The sequence below is a fragment of the Platichthys flesus genome, chromosome 12 (assembly GCF_949316205.1).
Source record: "Platichthys flesus chromosome 12, fPlaFle2.1, whole genome shotgun sequence".
Taxonomy (NCBI): Eukaryota; Metazoa; Chordata; class Actinopteri; order Pleuronectiformes; family Pleuronectidae; genus Platichthys; species Platichthys flesus.
The window spans coordinates 3,679,910-3,701,227 of record NC_084956.1 but is presented as its reverse complement, the minus strand read 5'-3'; the positions used below and the strand labels follow the sequence as shown (position 1 = coordinate 3,701,227).

Below are 21,318 nucleotides of genomic sequence, written 5' to 3'. Positions count from 1 at the left end.
TCTGCCTCCAGAGAAGCAAAGCTCACACTAAATACTCAGGGTGCCTGGAGTCCGTGGGCAGAGGTTAAGCACCTGGCACAGACTCTTCTTCAGGTGAATAAAAGGCCATTACAGAAACCAAACATCCACTGGAGGTTGAACAGCTGAATGTAATAAGTCCAGCACCTTGGACATCTGCTCTGAATCTCACATTTAGTAGTCTACACTCTCTCTCCCTCTTTCTCTTTCTTCTTTTATCTGTTTGCATAGCGGTGCGCTGTCAAAGTCAGATGTGAAACAGATTCATGAGTTCTAGTGTGGACTGTCAGAAGCGTCAGATGTTTCAGACCGAAGGGTCACACATTCTTCATTTAGCATGTCAGTATTTTTTCTAAGAATATAATAGACGTCCCTTATTCATGGCAATAAATGAATTTGTTGCCCAAATGCAATGGTACAACACTTTTCCTGAAGTCCAGGACAAACACTGGACCCAATGTGTATTAGGCCGTAAACATAATAAAGTACACATCCCTCACTCCTGTCCTCTGGGAGGCGCTATAATTCCATTAAGACCATTTTTTCTGAATGCTATCGAACAAATGAGCTTCAAATCAAATAACAATTTACAAAAGTACAAAAATAGAGACAGTTTATATTCCACTTGTATTTTTAAACCACTGCATCTATGTCCTCTTTTTTTATCTTGATTATTTCGATTTATGAGAGACCAAACAATATGGATATCGGGGTCAGACACAGATATGAGGGAGTGAAAAATGTCCAAATGTCATTTTGATACAGAAAAGTTTGATATTTGTTATATTTTCCAGTTACTTTAATAGAAATAACTATAATTAATACAACTATCAATGCAATTACCAATTAGGCATTCTGTTATAGTCTATTCTGTTATGTGTTCTCCTTCATCACAGAGACATAATTACTTGTAATCCGGTTATTCCCACAGTTTTTATGATTCAGTAGGATTTCATTGTTGTGTTCAACGTCTTTATTAAAAGACAGAGAAAGAAATATCACCTTCATCCTTCAAGCCAAACATCTTAAGTCTGTCATTTTAACGTAATGTAACAGAGTTATACAGAGTAAAGTCACATCCCACAAAGAAAGTTGTTCTTCTTCATATTAACAAGCAGCCGACAGAAACTGTATTTGATGAAATGTTTTCATCAGGCTGATAAATGTGTGTGTTCAGCTATCGACAGCCGTGTTCCTCGTCTGAGGACGCAGAGCGGGGGGGGGGAGTGATGCCCCGGTTGAGTTAACGCTGTCATATTGAACCAACAGTCAATTGATGGAAAAGCAACTTTTCTGTTTAATGAGTTTGCCCCCAGTCAGGCTTGCATTTATGAGCAGGCATCACCAGGACAACGCTTTAATAACCCGCTGTCACACTCCATCACAGTCAGCTACAAGGGGACGTCTAATTAGGGACGGCCACCGAGTGCCCCGTCACTTCTGCTGGAGAGACCAGCAGTCAGTGGAATTATCGGCATCACACCAGTCGGGCTGCAGTCGTCGCAGCCTGCTGCCCCCGGGGCTGCTGGGAAAGCTTAGTCAGGCCAAAGGAGAGCGGCTCCGATATTTACTGACAGCCTCACAATCCCAATTAAAGGACAATTAGTGGTAGACGACACGAATCGGGGGAGAACACACAGAGTGAGTCTAGTTGCAGATTCCCAGCTCAAAGCGGCCGCACAGCAGCAATCAGCGGGCGGCAGCGTTCACGTCCTCAGGCCGTTCATTAGACCTCAGTCTTCAGTCCGGGACGCCCGGTGTTTGTTGACAGGCGCTCTGTCCGGACGCCTATCTCAAGTGGATTAATTGGTCCTATAAGGCCAACAAGCTTTGATCAAATCAAATAGTTTCTGTTGACAGACTGAATTAAAGACTGATTCTGGATCAGTTTCAGTTTTGAAAATGTTTACACACATGAAGACCTGAAGAAACGTGCACAGTGACCGCGTCCCAACTCAAAATGCACATTCACTTCTCAGAGACTCATCGGTTGAGCACTAATAATGTGGTTTGTGACGGTTGATTCTACTGCAGGATGAGGCTGTAGCTGTTATAGATTCTTCAAGATGATTGTAATATGTTTGCTCTTCATCATAACGCACAATCAAAGACGCAAATGACACAGACGCCCCCCTTCTCTTGCTGATTGGTTCTTATCAGTCACATGACTCAACGGTGAATGAAAAGCATCACCTCCTTCCAGTTTCAGTTCCATCTCATCGTTTGTTCCAGGAAAACAAATCCTGGCTTTTACTTTCCACCATCGCTGTTTCTCCTTCGTGGTATTTTCTCTAACAATGCAACCAACTGTAGAGGAGACAATCTACTTCTACCACAAGATCATTGTGGAATTAGAGTGTGTTAGTGTGTTTGTGTGTGTGTGTGTGTGTGTGTGTGTGTGTTCGAAATTGTATTGATTTTCAGGTGTTTTCTGACTCTCACGGCCGTAGGATCAGTAAACAGTCTCCAGTAGAGACTCTTGTGACACTGATCATTATGTGAATCCATCCCTCAAATCAATTGAGTTTCTAATAAATCGAGGTCATGTGACCCCATGCATAAATTACCTCCAGGTTAACCTTGACCTCCAGTCGGCTCTGGTATTAAATCGGTGTTGTCCTTGTGTTTACTCCCGCGGTTCTAACGGGTTTTCTCTGCGAGGAGACGCCGCAGCGTCTGGCCCGCGCTCCGTCAGGCAGCTGTTGCAAATGGGAAATAATGAGTTGTTAACAAGCATTAAATGAAACATCAGCGAGAGATTCAGACACACTGACATTGAAGCAGAGTTCACGCTTGTTTTTGGATTTCTATTCGTGAAACAGGGCGCTGCGATATCAGATTATGTTCCGGGGGAGGCCTTTCTCTTCTGGCGTCTCATTCCCCATCACAGTGCTTTGTTTCATATCGGCTGAATCAGCTTACATATCATGGTAATAAGATCACCCATCTGTGAACCTGTGAAATTGGCAGGGACTATTTCTATTTCAGTTCATCTGGGGATGGGTAATACCTTCAGTGTTACCTCGGTACGATTTATCCGGAGTGAGACTGCGTAAGTGAAACCGCTGTCAGATTTCTCAGATGGGATTTGTAATTAGCTGCGATGAACTTTTAAACCTGGCAGAGGCTCTTCCCGCTAACAGGCTTGAAATCAAACATATTGGAAACACACAGAGGGACTGCGGTAATTTGTTTTCGTGCCGTACTCTCATTTGTTTGTTTAACTATGCAGACACGGGCCCACCTGTAAAGACTCACCAGCTGCAGGTTGATGCAGGAAGCGACTCACACTTGCACGCACATTCACAGACGTGTAAGAATATGCAAACATGCCGTGCATGAACACGCAGACACACTGGTCCCTATCCTCTTTTTATGAAGTCTAAAAAGCCCAAATACTCTGAAGTGGTGCAGACGACCCTTGTGGGATAAACAACTGAGTTGCGGTGGTGCACGTCTGCCTCGGAGCGAGTGAGAGAGAGAGAGATGTTCAGAGGAAATATTATCTTTGATGTGATGATATCTGCTGCTCGGGCTAACTCGCCATGAAGGCTGAACAAAACAAGAGTGTTTGTCAAACATAATTTGCTTTCGTCCCGGTTACGCCCTGGGATTGAACAGTTGAGAGGAAGGTGATAACTTAACACAACTATCTATCTCTCTCTCTCTTTACAGTGTGTCACACTAAGTTTTCTGCTCCGCGAGTTAAAAAGGCTCCTGCAGAGTCACTGTCAGTGTTAACGTTACCTTGAGTTATTGAGTTTGAGTTATTAAACATGCTCCTCCTGTCTGTTTATATGATAAAAGTCATATTCTGAGCAACTGACATGAGGACACGGCCACACCCGTGTGAATGAAAACCATCTGCTGGAACGACAAACATGTTATCACTCGCAGTGAGTCAGTGGTCAGTGCAGGAAGTGACGCACACGGAAATCAGTTGTGTGGTAGCTAGTTTGTTTTAGTAAGTGGGTTGTTGGACGATCAGTCACTCACTGGCAGCCAGCCTCTCTTTTGTGGGGCAGTTTATAATTTTCATGACATCCGACATTGTTCAAGGTTCAGTGTGGAGGATTTAGTGACATCTAGTGGTGAAGTTGCATGTTGCAGCTGAGCACCCCTCACCTCACCCTCCACTTTCCAACATGAAGAAGAACGTCTGGAGACCTTCAGATGAAAAACAGAAGAAAAAGTGTGCATTGACCTGAACCTCCCTTCGGAGACAAACCTCAAACACACTTATACCTGGTTATCCTCCCGGTTATCTTCCCGTGTGCCGTCTCTCTCTCCCTCTGTGCTTCCCGCAGACAAGGTGACTCTGCGTGGCTCCTGCTGTCTGTCCAGATGTTGCATTGCCGTGATTCTCTCGGTCGTCGGCCATTGTCTCGCTGACAAAGAGCGGCTTCCAGTCGCTCAGCTGGAGCTGCTTTCAGAAATGATTAAATCTCTGAGAGCACATGATTATTCAGACTCTTGCTCCTGTTCTATTGATTGGGCGTTGTAGACATCGGCCTCCTTGTCGAGCGCGGTCATATTTATCCAACTAATGCTGAAATACATAATAGAGTGTGTTCTCAGGTATGTGAACGCAGCTTGTTTAATCGTGTGGCTGTATGTGATCTTTGAGCAGAACTCACAGTGTTGTATTTTTATTCATCTAATTGAATATCGACTCCCGGTTCTCGTCTCCCGCAGTTTTACTTTCATAAATCTGTCTGAGTTTGAAGCTGGTGTCAATAAAAATGACCTGAGACGGAGACGTAGTGTGAAACGGCCTTTTCCTTCTGAAGGGAACCGAGTGAGCTCTGAGACGGAAAGACCACAAAAACAATTGTTCAATTATCGAAACAAGTGATTAACAGAACAATAACTGTTGGAGAATTTCAATGCAAATTCATTTCTCTTTTTGTCTAGACAACCTGTTGATCGATTACCAGTTTACCTTCAGCCTGCTGCAGGAAGACGACCGTCACTACACGGCCATCAACTTCATGGCTACACCCGAACAGGTAAAACACAAGGAGACACAACTGTCTATTGCTGCAGTTCCTCTTTTCAGCCTCTTTCACAAACACTTTGCTTTAGCACCTGTCTCTATGATTGGTCAACTGTGCATTGTTTTGCACAGATTTGTGTTTATGCCGAAAACAAAGCTTGAATCCTCGTTTCTTGACTTACAACCTAAACGTCTTGTCCCAATGAGAAGAAGCCACTCAACACATATTCTATATAAGTAGGAACCTGCCGTCAGAGACTCTGGAGTTTTATAGGACCTGTTTTTCCTCCTCGCCGCTGAAAGGTTTGTTCTGGTACAAGTCAAAGTGGAACATTTGAAGCATCGAAGATAAAATCGGTGGAATGACGCAGGGAGAGACAGAGTCAGACTCCGAGGTGACACAAATTGAGGTGAAGAACGAGCTCAAGTTTAAAATGCTGCAGCAGAGAATTCTCTTGTTGCTCTTCATGGATGTGCACGAGTGTAAAAGGTCAACAGACCTGGAGGAAAGTGAGTGAAACAACCAGCGCAACAACTACATGGACTCACAAATCTCCACAGTGGGCGATAAATAAATCAAGAAATGAGATAACAAGGTGCCTTTGCACTGTATCTGAAAACATTGTAAACTTTCTTCATGTCTCTTTCCAAGACTGTTCCACTAACTCTACCTTTTTGTTTTGCAGGCCAACAAAAATCTGGACATGTCCATCAACGCCTCCAACAACTTCGACCTCAACATCACCTGGTCCTTAAGCTCCACAGGTAGAAATCTCCTCTATTTACACTTTTCTTGAGAGAATAATCTAAATTAATAGAGTTGGCTTCTTTTCTCTTAGGAGTTCTGGCTAATGTATACATGCAGAACATGAGTTATTTCTTTATCCGAGCTGAAGGCTGCATGTTGTTACTGAACACCACATGTTGTAGACCAGAAGAGTTTCCAGGTTTGGGAAATCCAAAGCAGGTGTTTATTTTTTTTTGAGAATAGAAAAAATGCAACTCTAGAAAACAAATCAGTCATGATTTGGCCCCAAAGTAAATAAAGCAGACAAAAATAAATGCATGTTTAACACAAGCTCCTTAAACCATAAACAAGAAAATACATGTGAAAACCATCCATCTATTCCTCCATCCATATTCTTCTGCTTATCCTGTATCGTATTAAAGTTTAAAGAGGTTCTGTCAGCCATATCCAATCCCAGTTTCACCAAATCCTGTCGATATTTCCACTAATATTTTCAAATTCTAAGCTGATGAGGAATTTGGCTAACAAATGGTTAGAAGCAATATTTAGATGAGTGTTTTAATTTGGGAATTCTCACACATTTCAGTTCTGTGCAAAGACAAAGAAAATTAGCTTTTATATAAACATGTAATTAGATTAGTGAAGTGATAGATAGATGGAGACACTAAGTGTGTGTGATTGTAGTCGGCCTCTGAATCTCTTCATCTGCCTGTGTGTGAAGATGTATTTCCTCCGTCAGCATGGTTCGCCGGTGGCCGAGGAAAAGGGTCAGATCCACTTCCTGCTCGCCTCACAGGGATTCCCCTTCCTCACAAAACACATCCGACGCTGGTTTGAATTTTGGCATCAGGGCATTTTAAATATATTTTCCCTCCTGATTTCAATTAAGATAAAAGTGCTCTGCTTTCACCCTGGCAGCGTCTTGGGGCCCAGAGCCTCTTCAGTTGGGGACTGTGGGCCTTCTCTCTGTGTGTGAGCCTGTGTGTGTGTGTGATTGTTTGTGCGATTGTGTGCAGTCTATTACAGAGTGTTTAGTGGCCCCTGATAAAACAGGCGGTGGAAATGTTTTATACAGAGCGTCAGACAAACTAAGGAAACTTAACATGCTCTCGCTCTGAACGACTGTGAGGTGTCTGAATGTTTATTCATCTGTTTTCACAGTGTGAACATCTCTGTAAAGATATGTTCACACTGTGCAGACGAGTAACTCGGTTTGTTTTTTATTCTTCTGGTCCCATGTGGTTTTGTTCCCATTCTTAAATGTCATGTTTGTCAAATTGACGGCACATGTCCATTATAACAAAGTACAGATGAGGCCATGTCTCTCTGTTATTATCAGAATGTGCGATATATTTCTGTGAATTCAGTTCAAACTATTATGTCACTCTATTCAGCGAATACACAATCCTACACATAGTTCTTAAAGTAGAAATATATAATATAAATATATAGAAATTTATCATTAATAAAGATCAAAGTGCATCATTCTTAAAATGATTCAGGAAAATGGTGAGAAATGCCAGATATTTCAGTGTAGATGAATCTGGATCTGCACCAGAATGAATCCCCTCCTCTCAGACCCAGGCCTCGTTCCTCCACCACACTTAACGGAAATGGTTTCAGTAGGTTTTGCATAATCCTGCTGAAAACAGGGGGAGAAATCACCTCCTGGGCAGAGGTAATAACTAAGAAAGAAAATGTGAAGGTAAATCACTTTAACTTGTTATTCCATTGGTTTCTCATGTGACCAAATCCCCATCATCATCCCCACCGACCCCCACAGTAGTGTCAGGGTCTGAGATCAGGGACCAGCCTCCTGATCAGGCCTCAGCCGCTGTGGTGTCTCTGGAAGAATGTCGGTAATGTTAAAACTGGTGAAAAAGAAAGAAAATCATTTTTAAAGGCCAGTGGCTGAGCAGCCGGATCTTGTTTTTTGTCCTCAACACATGAAACGAGGCAAATTTATTTGTGTCAGTTTTTATAGTTTTTCAGCAATTAAGCCATAACCTCGTTAGCAGAGATGTTTACTGAAACAATAGAGCAGCTTTGTGTTGATTCAAACCTCAACATTTCCCTGCGCTGACAGATCACTGGTATCTTTGTTGTCATTTCACCAAACCAGTGACGTCTCTCTGCTTTTCAAAGTCGGTGAATGTTCCTGTCGCCTCCGAGTGACTCGTCCTCTTTGAAAAAGCAGAAACACGAGCGGCTGCTGTTCTCTGTGTGTTCGCTACAGTAAATGAAACCTCCGAAGCAGAAACACAATAAAACTCACTCAGACTGTTTGTCCCTCTACCCTTCACGAGACCTGACAGACACTGAACTGCCACAGATTGTTTCTGGCGTCCTCTTCCGTGTAAAAGACTTCTCTTTGTTGTAAATCTTCTTTCACACGTTGTCCCCCCCGTCCTGGATTAAATCCTCTTCTCCGACATCTCTCTGTCGCTCGCAGCCGGCACCATCTCCGGTGAAGAGATGCCCGTCATCGCTCGGACCAACATCCGGGAGCACAGGGACAGCCTCTCCTGTGAGAAGTTCAACTTCAGGCTTCACCACAACATCACCTTCTACGTCTACGTGTCCAACTTCAGCTGGCCAATCAAGATCCAGGTAGGAGGCTCAGGGGGCGGGGGGGATATACACAGGGTCGATTCCAAGGAGGACGTGGGTAGGTCACTTCCGCCAACGAGGTTGTGTTACATGTTGTTTGTGTGTTTGTTTGCAGGATGGGGCAAAAACAATTGAACAGATTTTCTTGAAACTTAGTGGAACAGATGGGGGGGGGGGGGGGGGCGAGTGAGAATCCATTAATTTCTGGAGCAGATTTGATTTTGATTAAATATCTCAAATGTTGCAGAGATCAACAGAATCGAAACCCGACCCCAGTCAGTTTATTCCCCCGGTTCATGCGTTTGAAGGAAGAAGCTGAAGTCTCTGCTCTTCATCTTCTTCAACTCCGGCTTTCTGGAGCCGACTCTCCACAGAACACACAGTCGAGACAGGACGCCGAGCATAAACCATTCTGAGGAGTGTTTGGCAAATCTGCTATCACATTTAATGATCTGTGAGTTTCCCAATGTCTCTCCATCAATTATGCAGCACACCGGATTAAATCTCCAGGCGGCAGCCCCGCACACACTAAATATTCACGCTCCGGCCTTATGATCCGTTAAATTGAAGCAGACTTTTAGCAGCGATATTTTAGGATGAGTGTCGTGTGGGATGCGGGCTGCGCGCTGATGGATGGAGTCAAGGAGTGACATAATGGAGGAATTAGAGGAGGGAGACGACAGGCCGGCTGCTCGACTGATGTTCGGCACGTTCGTACAGTCAAAGCGTCGAGTGGTGAGGAAACGGAGGCAGATAAAGAAAAGCAGAGGAAGGATGGAGATCACAGGCTGCTTGCTTAGAAAAACATTCTATAATCAAAAGGAATATACAGAATTCAAATTATACATTTATAAAACGTGTTTCATTTTATTTTCTATCCCGTTTGTCGTTAACTGTGTTATGCTTTGTGTCATAAGATAATGAAGATACTGATTTAATAAAATATGGATAATGCCCAAATACTGAGATGGCTGTTTCCATTATAAAACGTTCACCTCTTATTTAATCCAGAATCAAGAGGTGTCTTCCTATTCCAGAAAATGATGAGTCAAAGGTCTTATCATGTGAACATACATCCAATAATATCCTAAAATCAATTGAACCTGGGTTATGTTTTTTATAGGAGTCGACACAGTGGCTGCTGTGTTTAGGATGAACTGTAAGTGATGTAAATGTTGCTGACTCAGACGTGTGTATGAGAGTAAACAAGAGAAAATCAAAGAATGTGAAACAATCTAAAACCTTGGCGAGTAACCCTAACCCCTAACCCTATTTTTTCCCATTGGTTTATTGTAGATAAACATAATAGCATAATTTCCTAACTGTATCAATGAGCTGCAGTCGTTAGCTCTATATAAATCATTAGTGTTTTATTTCCGAGTGTCCAGCCCCTCGTTACGGGTCGTTTGTCCATCGATCACCCCCCCCCCCCCCCCCCCCCTGCGTTTCCCATTAATGCTGCATTATCAGAGCTGCTAGTATCTGCTGGTTGAAAGGTGATAGGATAATTACGACGACGAGGCCTATCTCGCCGCCATGTCGGCCGAGTCCGGGGGTAACCCGAGAAGCACTCGGCGTCCGGCCCTGTGACCTTCGTGACTTCCGACATCTGAAGAGGGCGAGGATGAGAAATTGTCCTGAGAATTGGTAATGACCCGGACTGATGTATTTGATAGAATTGATCTAACACACACAAACACACACACACTTGAACACAAAGGAGCCGCCACACATGCACACACAAGCATCGATGCACTAAAGCGCTGAGCGACAGAAAGAGAGGAAGTCCGAGGATGCAAATCATTCATGGTCCCCAGGGGATAAATCCTAATAGTGACTTTTCCCTCAAGTAACTCCATAAGCCTGGAATTCATATTGTTCCTAAAACATTTTTAATATACAACAAACACATTCCTCAACACGTCTTCTTTATTGTCTGAAAGTCAATCAGTTGAACTATTCCTGATCTCATTCATGCCTCCAACAGGATGAACCTCGATCTACCTGCTTCTTTTTCTGGATTCTCTGATTTTAGTTTGTTTCACTCGTACAGTTAATGAAGCTCACGCTCTCATTGACTCGTGTAATTATAAATACAGTTATTATTATTATGCAAATTTGAGCCACTTTTAACTCTGAGTCTGTTCAACAATCATATAACTCTTGAAATTCAGATTCTGGAAACGTAGAAGTGAGTTTTTTTCCATCAGTTGTATATTTTTTGTCGCTTTATTTTGTGAATATGAAGTGTAACTGATGTTTGTGCAGCGAACGTTGAAGCTGCCTCGACTGTAGATTTAAAACTAAATGAAAATCCATAAACTGGTAATTTAATCATATCAGTAATTAACATTAAATTTATCTGACACTTCTGGAGAATCTAATGAGTTTTATTAAATTGACCTTTTGGTGTGTGTGTGTGTGTGTGTGTGTCTGTGTGTCTGTGTAGTTTTGTTTTTGTTCAGACCAAAGATTGATCCTAATGAGGGGAAATTACATTTTTGATCTCCTTGTTAAGATCAGAGGTCAGAGGTCACTTGATCAGATATTTAACTTTTTTCCAGACACAACATTGTTACTATAACTGTTCAGCAGAGCAAAGATCACGTACAGTTTTGTTCACTCCTGCTACACTGCAGCTTCATGCAGATTATAGTTGTGTCTTCATTTCAGTGTAAATAAACAACGTGTGGCCGTTATTTTATTATTCACGTTAGTTTACCTCCAGTGTAAAATTATAAAAGGTGTAATCACTGTGCTTTTATGTTTGCGGGGGTAAAAATCCTGTATAAGCCAGTTGGTGTTTTAATTATTAATATGCACAACTGAACAAAAACTTTTGATGTGCTCTCCCCCCCCCCCCCCCTCTGTTTCTTAGGGATGTTGGCCTGCAGTGGTTTATGATGTTGAAGTGCTGAGCTGCAGTTGTTATCTCTTTTTCAGTTTGATTCATATTTTCTTCACAAGAAAAACTCAAAAGTTTCGGTGACAGTTGTTTGATCTTAATCACGTTTTACAGTTTCATATTTTAAGAGGGAAGAAGCATGACAGTTGTGTAATGTAAGGACATCTTAAACAAACACAAACAATTGTGTAATTGCTGGTTGTTTTGGAAGAAAATTACTTTTTTACTGATTAGAAGTTGGTATAACAAAGTTTATGAATATTTGAAATGTCATATTGATGAAATCCTACACAGAGACAAATATATTTGCCTAGCTTAAAGTGATAGCTCACTGAAAAATCTAAAAATATTCTCTTCAAAATAATGTTATGCCCCTATTTTAATTTAAATCAGTTGCTGAATGTTGTTATTAAGTTAATCCTGAACTTTAGAAATGACAAAATCATAATGTCTTCAAATGCTTCATGTCCTCACTTCGCTGGTTAACAAATCTAATTCAGTCCTCAGGAAGGTAGAAATCCACGAGCGGCCACACATGCGGAACACGCACTCGCCTCCTAATGTGACCTGTGAGTGTTTCCCCGGCGGCGGCCTGACGTCAGCCGGGGACCTGGGGGCTGGCGGGGGGGGGGGGGCTGAGGGGCAGAGGTGTTAGGATCAGTCGCTCTGCTGGAAAAGATCTTGATGGTTTCTGTCACGTTGAACTTGCACCTTTGTCCTCACGTCGTGGTGAGACCTCAACCTGACGGCTCGGGAAGTCGGGCAGAGTTACAGCGTCGGCTCAGGCTTCATCCAGGATGAGATGGTTGAAACTAAAAACTGAACATTTCTGCTGTTTGTGAGAGAAATGATTTCATATCTAAAAACATAAACACAATGTGTCTGTGAAGTCTCATCTAGTTAATCTGATTTTAATGTTTTTCTTCCCAACTGTATTTTAGAGCGACTTCTCATTCGAAGTCAATAGAACTAGTAAATGATGAACTTTCAATATCAGTAGAAGAACATTATGCTGTTTGTCAGAAGCAGATTTAGTTCATCACTGTATTTTGTTCCTTTTGACACCATTTTCCCACAAACCAGAACTGACCCGGTTTCCTTTCTAATCAGGAACTCATGATTTATTGATCGTGCAAACAAACACTATGGGAGCATGACCCAGTTCCGCTCCTCATCTTTGTTTTTGAAAGAACCAACTGTTCAGTCAGAAGTTGTGGAACTGAAGACCGAAACAGTTTTTAAAGTTGAACGTCCTGGTTTTTAATTCAGCCTGAAATCTCATCCTAACATGAGCGTTGTGTGATAATGTGACTTGTTTGCATTTCGGAGACGATTCAAATCGACGGCAGGAAACAAAACTCACTTTGCTGTTAAAAGGAACAAGTTGCTCTTTTAAATGACGGCTCCTCGTTTGTCATGTTTGCTGAGCAGTTCCTGTGGTGTGTATTTCCCACGCTCTCGATCCCTTGCTCGCTCGCTACGCCTCCGCCGTGCATCACCGCCTACAGGCCGGCTGATTAAAAGCCCTCTGTCAGAGGTGAGCAGCCATTTTGTTGCAGACGAACTTGGGGGCTGGCGTGATTGGTCGGTTGATTTGATTTGCCGCCTGGCGCTCAGTCACTTATTTATCCTCTGCGCCCGGCATCATTAAATAGGATGCCTCTCCTAATCACATATGTGACACACAGAGGAGGAGGAGGAGGAGGAGGAGGAGGAGCGGGTCTATCTAATGCATCTATCAGGTGGGATTGTGTGTCATAGGGTGAAAGAGAACACGCCGGGGCTGAGTGCCCATTTAACTGGACAGGAAGTCGACAGCAGTCATCAGCAGCATCGGGACTAATAAGGCCAGAGCTGTGGGAATAAACACAGAGTTTGTGTCATGGCCTGGTCGAATCCTAAGCTCCAGACAAGATGGACGACGCGTCTCCACTTCCTCCTATTTGACAAAAATTAAGCTAAAATATAAGAACGCTGTCTTTTTCTACTTGCGCCGTCATTTTGGAGGCATGGTCCCGCGCAGACCAATCTCGACCAATCAGGAGTCAGTCTCAGCTGTCAATCGTGACGTTTCGTATAGTCAAATAACAAATCATATTTAGGGCTCCTGTCACATATGCTAACATGGAGGAGACGCCAGTTTATTGATTTCTTACTGCAGCCGGCCACCAGGGGGCGATCCACATCATTAAATAAACTTTCTCTCAGCACCATTATTGACTGAAGGACTTCCTGCATCCTTTGATATAATAATGTTAGTGTCTGAACAGAGTTATGTTTTAACGCCCGATGAAATAATGATTATGATCCGATCTGTAAAATCAAGTTGAGCCCTAGCTTGTAAACGCCGGAAAACAAACACTCAGCAAAAAATGTCATAAAAGGCTGTTTGTTATATGACCTATAATATAACACATAAAGACATTTTTATTACAAATAGAGACTAACAAATATAAACTGTTCATTCATTACTTGGAAATTATATGATATGAAACATAATTTTAAACTGCTGTCAGAGTAGTTTGAACTAAAAGACTTAAATGGATTTGTTCATATCATTTTCATATTTTAACTTTTAATTTGTGTTCATATGTATGATGACGAACGAGCAACACAAACTTTCTCACGAGAGGTTTTGCGAACAGGTGTCACTCGGCTTCTTGATGAGACTCAACTTTGTTTTCGAGGCCGATGACATCACACGATCCACAAATCAAAAGGTGCAACCAATCCAGGAATCAGATTAATAAGTGACGAGTGTATAGGGAGTCATATTCCTGGGTTTTATCCTCGTTGTTGTTGTTGTTGTTGTTGCTGCTGCAGGAAGATGCAGAAGTGGAACTCGAGCACCTGTTAGAAGGAGCCACATCTGTGAGCTCTCTCTAACAAGTGTGCACATATGGCGGAGCCGGCCTCATTTGCATCGCATGGAGGTGGAGGCGGCACTTGGCAACTGCCTCACTTTGGTCATTAGGTCCTCATGAAAATGCAAATACAGACGGGGGAATGTGCCGTGCATCTCATTCCCCGGGAAAGGCACGAATACGTTTGTTATCACGCTGAGGTAAATATGTGCGTTCCACTAAAATCCAGGGTTTATATAATATATTATGATTATGGAGCAGAGTGGAAACTTTGAATCCGTGAACAGAGAAAGAAGTGAAAATAGGGAAATAATAATTGCTTTTCCTTCCTTCTCTCCGATCATCTTGTGCCTTCATCTGTCGCTTCCTTTCTGTTTCTTTTCCTTTTTTCGTTGCACCTCTCTTTTATCCCCCCTCCCCCCCTTTGCTTATTGATTAGCCAAACACTTTCTTTCATTCCGGGTTTTAACAAGCAGCCCTGGGTTCAGGGTTGGGGAAATAAAAGGCGTCCCACTGCTGTCACAGCTCCTGCTCTGTCCCCAGAGAGCCACCATAGGCTTCACTCCTCTTCCTCTCTTCCATGCCTGCTTCACTACCATTTCTCTTCTTTCTCACACTCCTTCTCGGCGTAATTGGAGTTCTACTGTCTAGATAAAAAAAAAAAAGATACTGTCCACGAACAGTCAGTTGACCTCTGATCTCGGAACAATTACATTCGATAGAAACCGAATACTGCTGTGGTGTTTGTGTCATAATGGCTCGGTTGTTTTCGGGGGGTGAGAATTCCCAGCTGGAGTTATTTACTTCTGACCCTGCAGATCTTCCTTTGGTATCAGAAGCAGCTCCACAGCGGCAGTTACAGTCAAACAGCTGCAGAAGCTCCAGGCTCCACATTAAACTGCAGCTCTATTGCATTAGCAGCTTGTTTATGTCTAATGTTACAGAGAACAGTTATTCAATGCTCAGGTACATGTGAGTCGGAGAAGTTGTGCATCGTATTGATCTGAATCCTGTTTCCCAAAAGCAGCGCGAGGCCGAGACGACTGTAAACATCTTCCCAACTTTATTTAAACTAAGAGGGTTTTAAAAGCATTGAACCATAAAACTTTATTAGTCATGACTTATCCAACAAGTTATCAGAAGCTTTACTACCTCCTGGGAACCAAAGGAAATAAGTCGTCTGTATTCTTCTTTTTTTTATTGTTCTTTACATATTTTGGGTTAAAAAGTAAATTAAGACCTTTTAAAATGTATATATTTTTTATTTTATTCATTTATTGTGAGCATATAGATGGACACAAACAAAACATGTTGTTCAGGATCATTGTTCTGTGGTAATTTATTCATTCTTATTACAGCCTGTTTGCATGGAGCTTGAATTCATGCGTGTCTGTGTGTAATGCTCTGAGACACGTGTGTGTGAGTGAGTGAGTGTGTGTGTGTGTGTGTGTGTGTGTGTGTGTGTGTGTGTGTGTGTGTGTGTGAGTAAGTCTGCATTGGTGCGGGTCAGGAGTAGAACGGAGGGTGTGGTTTAAACAGCTTATTGATTATATTTGTGTTTAACGACTGCAGTTGTTGTAAATTGAAATGATGGCTGATGGCTGCTGTGGGTGTATGTGTGTGTGTGTGCATGTGTGTTAGATTAACAAACTGTCACAGGATGAATTTAATATTCAGTATAATTCTAACCCATTGTTTTATGTCTGAACGCTTATGAATAGTTTTGGGTTTTTTAACAGTTATGTATCGATGTATGTGTTGTATATGTGCGTGTAGATTCTCTTTGTGTGTGTGTGTATACGTCATATTAAGTGTTCATATGGTCTGTGGGTGGTGATGTCTTTTGCTGCATTGGAAACCTGAATGCTCAGCCTGGTTCTTCTCTCCCTGATGCTCGTATTAATGCTTCGTCCCTCTGGAACTTAAATCAGCTTTTCTGCAGCTTTTCCTCCGTCAGGCCGTTTTACCTGCTGCACAATCGCCCGTAAACCTCTTTAATCCTATTCTGCTCCATTTGTTTCTCTGTCTCCTCCCAACTGGTCTCTGAGGATTCGCCAAAGACAAAGACCCAAAGCCTTTGCAGCTATTAGGGCCATTTAGAGAGAATTCCCATGTTGAACGGGCCTGAAATGTATTGCTGTCACATGTATTGTGATGCCTGTGATCAGTGTTTTTATATTTAATGGCACCTGTTAGCTGCACTGCTTCTCAGGGATCTTAAAAAAAAAAAGGTCTTTGGCCGTTTTGCCTCTCGTGAGGATAAGATGATGTCAGATGCTGATTTACACATAAGTGACCTTGACTGTTTCTCTTCATCTTTGTCTTAATGTTTCTGAAAGCAACGTGAAAGACTGTGAGGCCTTTGTAAAGCCAATTCAATTGAAAGAGGACGACTGTGCTCTTGATTTGAAATGAATATGAATGAAAGATCACAGTTCTTCCAGACACGGTCGATTTCTTATGAAACAGCTCGATTAAAACTTGTGTGAAGAAGTTCTATTAAAGCTTTATAAAGAACTTACAAGGTCACGAACTGTGTTCTAACGCCCAAGAGAGAAACTAAATATCTGACGGCTAAATAAACAACAAAGTGTTAGAGCTGATGTCCTGAAGCACAGAAATCTGGAAGCTGAATCATCGTGTCTGTTTTAACAAGCAGAAGATTTATACTTCAATATTCATTATGAAACTAATGGAAGATAAGTTTACCTTTATTAAAAACTGTTTTTCTAAGTTAGTTTTGTGGTCGAGTGACCAACCTCTAACCTCCTGCATTCCTCAAGTGAGATTATTGTAAAAACACAACGTTGGATTTCAGCAGATCGTTTGTTCAACACAATTCCACCTTGTGTGACAATGTGGAAACCTGTCTTCTCTCTCCGACCAGCAGAGGGCGACTCCACTTGTTTTTTCTGTGAGTCTCAATTTATAACGTCAGTAAACATTTTACTGAGGAGCCTCAATCTCTAGTTTTAAGTTTTCTTAAATACAGTTGATGTTCATTTTGTAAATAATTACCCATCATTAGATGTATCGGGGCGGAGCTACCACAGTGTAATTGACCTAGTACCATCCAATAGGAGCAGGTGGGCATACCTTCGCTTTAGTTAAGGATCTCAGATTGAGGAATAGATTAAATACCCTGGTGTGTGCTAACGTGAGCTAGCTAGACCTAATGAGGTTGATTAACTGAAGAGACTCAGGTGTGCTCCTGCTCTGACAAAAGGAACAGACTTAAATAAATGAAGTTCCTTCTTATTCACTGAAAAGACGTTATGCTGAATGAGTTCCCTGAACTCTCCTGCCCTGATATAGATTTTACGTGATGTTGATACTTTGATGAAACGAGGAGTTTGTTGCAATTGAATTTTCATAGAATAAAAACCACGGAGTCGACCTCCAACCAAACAGCAGGAGTTGCTGCAGCAGCTTTCCTCTGTTTGTGTTCACCTGCAGCCACGACATCAGACTACAGGCTCTGCTGTGTCCTGGAGATCTGCTGCTCCTCTGTATCTCAGTGGGAACATCAGGAGGTTGTGAGGCCTCCAGGAGGAAACCGGCTCTGTGTTGTTCCTACAGGGCAGAGGAGTGAATGTTAAAAAAATGTTTAATGTCTGTGATAAATAATCCTGTAACACCGACTACAATGGCTTTTCAGGAGTTTTCGTAGCCGATATGTGTGTTTGTGTGCAGTGAACACACAAATACACATAGATACAACTGAAGACAGAGTGTGGAGTTACATTCTCAGGGTTTATATGAGGAACCTTTTTCTGTGGATGTGTGAGGTGAAAATATATTCAGAGCTAACATCTGACGTTTAATCAGCTTCTTTCCTCTAGTGGGTTAATAGTTCATGCAGATGTAAAAGTGCTGCATAGTTAAAAAAAAAACAAGATGTCATCTGACCATATTTCCATAACGCTAGCTAGCGATGAGTCTGGACACGCCCCCTAACAAGAGAACCTCAAGAACGACCTTCTGAGCTGCTGTAGTTGCGACTCTAGAGTATTTGACAATCCATCCTTTAGCTTTACATTTCAACAAGCTACGTTTTGTCCCAGCTGGACACAGACTAGGCCGACATTTCCCTACGTGCTCTGGACGAGGTTGACAAATCACAGCAGGGTTCTCCACTTGGCCAATAAAAGCAGACTGGGCTTTTTTAGAAGGGGGGCTCTTAAAGAGACAGGAGCTAAAACCTAGTGTTTGAGACAGAGACTGAAAAGAGGAGCTGCAGCAGTGGACAATATGTTATTTCTGAATATCAGGGCATGTCAATATTATGGGAATACGCAATTTAGACATTTAATTAGAATAAGAGCAGATGTTTCTCCTTTAACACTTTATTAAATAGTGTCTTTGCAATGTGAAGAACGTACACAGAGGGAGAACATTTTGTCCACATCCTACTCAGTCGCATGTTGTTTCTCGTTCTGTTTTGAATTTCCGTTCATCCAAATGAAAAACAGACATTTTGCTACTTAGCCCATCGTGGTATTTGCTATGCAGATCCTTTTCGGTTTAATTGGCTCAGCTTTTCAGATGGATGTCTGAGTTCTCTTCCTCCATTTCCTTTTTGAATTATTTAATGTATTTACTTAACTTTTATTTCACCAGGGAAAACTCATTGAGATAAAAATACGTCCACGAGAGGAGGTAACATGAATTGCAGACTAATAATCCCTGCGGCTGTCTGAGTCAACATGTTTCAGATCTGTGGCTGTGGGAAGCACATGGGCCACACACTGCAGCAGCAGCAGCAGCCCAGCTCGATGATGGATGGTGCAGTCAGTGGGTTTTAGCGGTGCTGCAGCATCCAGCAGCTTTGGCGGAGTTCAATTGAACAAAGTGCTGCAGAATACTGGAGAGCACACAGGGCCAGGAGCCTTTTTCTCACAGGCTAATCTCATCATAACCTACAAACCATATGGTGGTGGCTGTTTGCGTGTCACAGGAGGAGATAGAGAACATGTGAGAATTAGATGTTGGCCTAATGTAAGAGGTCTTAGCATCAGCCTTAGGTAGAAAATAGATGTTTGACCACATACACATGCAGCTCTATAACTCAAGTTGAGGAAAACAAGGTTTGGAAGAATGTATATTACTGTTTTGATTTATTTTTGGCGAAACTGACTTTTCTACAGGCGCAGTTAAACCAAGTCCAGAGCTGTTCAACACCTTCATGTGGCTTAATTTGTTGTGTTGAATAGTTTTAACATTATTACCCTCTCGTTTTTAATTATTGTGTTCAAATAGTTAATAGTGAACTATTCTGTTTTTTAGGCAGAAAATGTCCATCAAGTGGACAACAGAACTTTATATACATATGATTTGTTGTTGTGATTTATGATTTAGTCGCTGTGTTATATTAGTACAACATTTTTAAAAAAGGAAGAAAAAATTATAACACTGAGATACAATTAGATCCACACAGGCCAGACACTTTCTCTTTCACACATGACCGATACAGCAGGAGGTTCTCCGACACTTCTCTGATTCAGCTCCTCAGTTCAGGGCAGTTCTGAAAGCATCTCAAGTTTCATGGGAATCTGTTCAGTCGTTGTTTATTCCTGCTGACAACAAACAAACAAACAAATAAACAACAGCTTGTTTGAACACACAAAAATGAAAGTCTAAAAAGGTTGTGGCAAGAGATGAGCAAAAAGAACAAACATGAAATTATTTAATGTGATGAATTTCTGCCATTGAATACATCATGTTTTGTCGTCATCTGTATTTTGGTGACACAGTCTTATATCACACAAGACATGTAATATTAATGATGAAATATACAGACACATTTTCCTCTGTATGTACAAACATTGTTTATAAAAATGGTTCACAACTCAGTTATAATATTGTTTAAAGTTGTGGATTATCTGTTTCTGTTCCTCTCCGCCCACAGATCGCCTTCTCTCAGCACAACAGCATCATGGACCTGGTGCAGTTCTTCGTCACCTTCTTCAGGTAAGTTTTCTTATTTTTCTTATTTACAGTGGGAGCTGTATTTATTCTCTGCAGAGCTTCCTGCTGCTCCCCACATGCTTGTTCCTGCTCAGCGGTTCAGGTCCCGGAGGCTCGTTGCACAACCTGAACTCACTGAGTTATAGCAGGTGGCAGGAGCCTCAGGTGAGCTTCTCAACCCCCCCGACAGCTCTGGCACTCGACTGCATCTGCTCAGCAGCAGCGAGCTGAAATGACGGGGCGACTCCGAGATGCGTGTGTTCGGTTTGTGGGGGGAAAAAAGAAACTAATGTCATCTTCGGCAACTCCAGGATCTTTGCTTTGTAACGGAGCTCGAGTCAATCTGGAGCTGCTCAGTGTTCAGTTGTCCTTCCGTGAATCAGGACGTTTGTTTGATGAAACTGAGGTTTCGGTTAATCAGCCATGTTGATAATGAATTCCATCCTCACCCACACTGAGTCCATCAAACAGGAAGCTGGCGGACAAATCGTAAACACACTGGATCTAATGAGAGAGGGATGTTTGGGAAAGAAGTCTGGAATAAAGTCGACTGTCTTCAGGCAAGATCCTGCCACTCAGCAGTCACACCGGACCGTGTGTGTTTGTCTGTGTGTGTGTGTGTGTGTGAGTGTGTGTGAGTGCATCCTCGTTAGTGTGTGTGTGCAAATTATTTCCTGTAAACAAATACATCTCGGACGACTTAGACCTGAGGACCCAATTGTACATATGTACATGCACACATGCATATATATGTGTGTGTGTGTTTGTGTGTGTGTGTGTGTGTGTGTGTGTGTAGCCATGTGAGGATTTTGTTTTGCCCTGGGCCGGCTTCTGGGCATCAGCAACCTTTAGGCAAGCATGGAGGGATGATGTCATCAGTAGGGGACAGCGTCAACTTTTGCCGGGAGAGTTTGGTGTTATGCTTCTGCCTGAGTGTGTGTGTGTGTGTGTGTGTGTGTGTGTGTGTGTGTGTGTGTGTGTGTGTGTGTGTGTGTGTGAGTCCCTGGTGTGTTTGGCTTGCTCTCTCCTTCACTGCACCGATAAGAAAAGGTTATGTGCTACGACTACAGGGCTGTTTCTTATTTGCTGTTGGTTTATTTACTGATCAGTTATATAATGTCTATGCCTTGATTTTTTTTTTCAACGGCAGAAAAGGTAGATTTTTTCAAGTTATGTAGTTGTTGCATTAACAAAATAGAAAAAAAAAACT

General features: G+C 42.2%; 1 protein-coding gene across 3 annotated transcripts in view; it reads left to right on the top strand.

Annotated features, from left to right (window-relative positions):
• atrnl1a (attractin-like 1a) overlaps nt 1-21,318 on the top strand; it is a 163,393-nt gene that overhangs the window by 78,681 nt on the left and 63,394 nt on the right. For all 3 annotated transcript variants that reach the window (XR_009923973.1, XM_062401750.1, XM_062401749.1), the window contains 4 exons: nt 4,933-5,027; nt 5,701-5,779; nt 8,215-8,372; nt 20,050-20,111. Coding sequence is in view for 2 of the 3 variants with exons in the window: in XM_062401750.1 (XP_062257734.1) it covers nt 4,933-5,027; nt 5,701-5,779; nt 8,215-8,372; nt 20,050-20,111 (394 nt within the window). In the remaining variant the exon portion in view is untranslated. The remainder of the gene's footprint in view (nt 1-4,932; nt 5,028-5,700; nt 5,780-8,214; nt 8,373-20,049; nt 20,112-21,318) is intronic.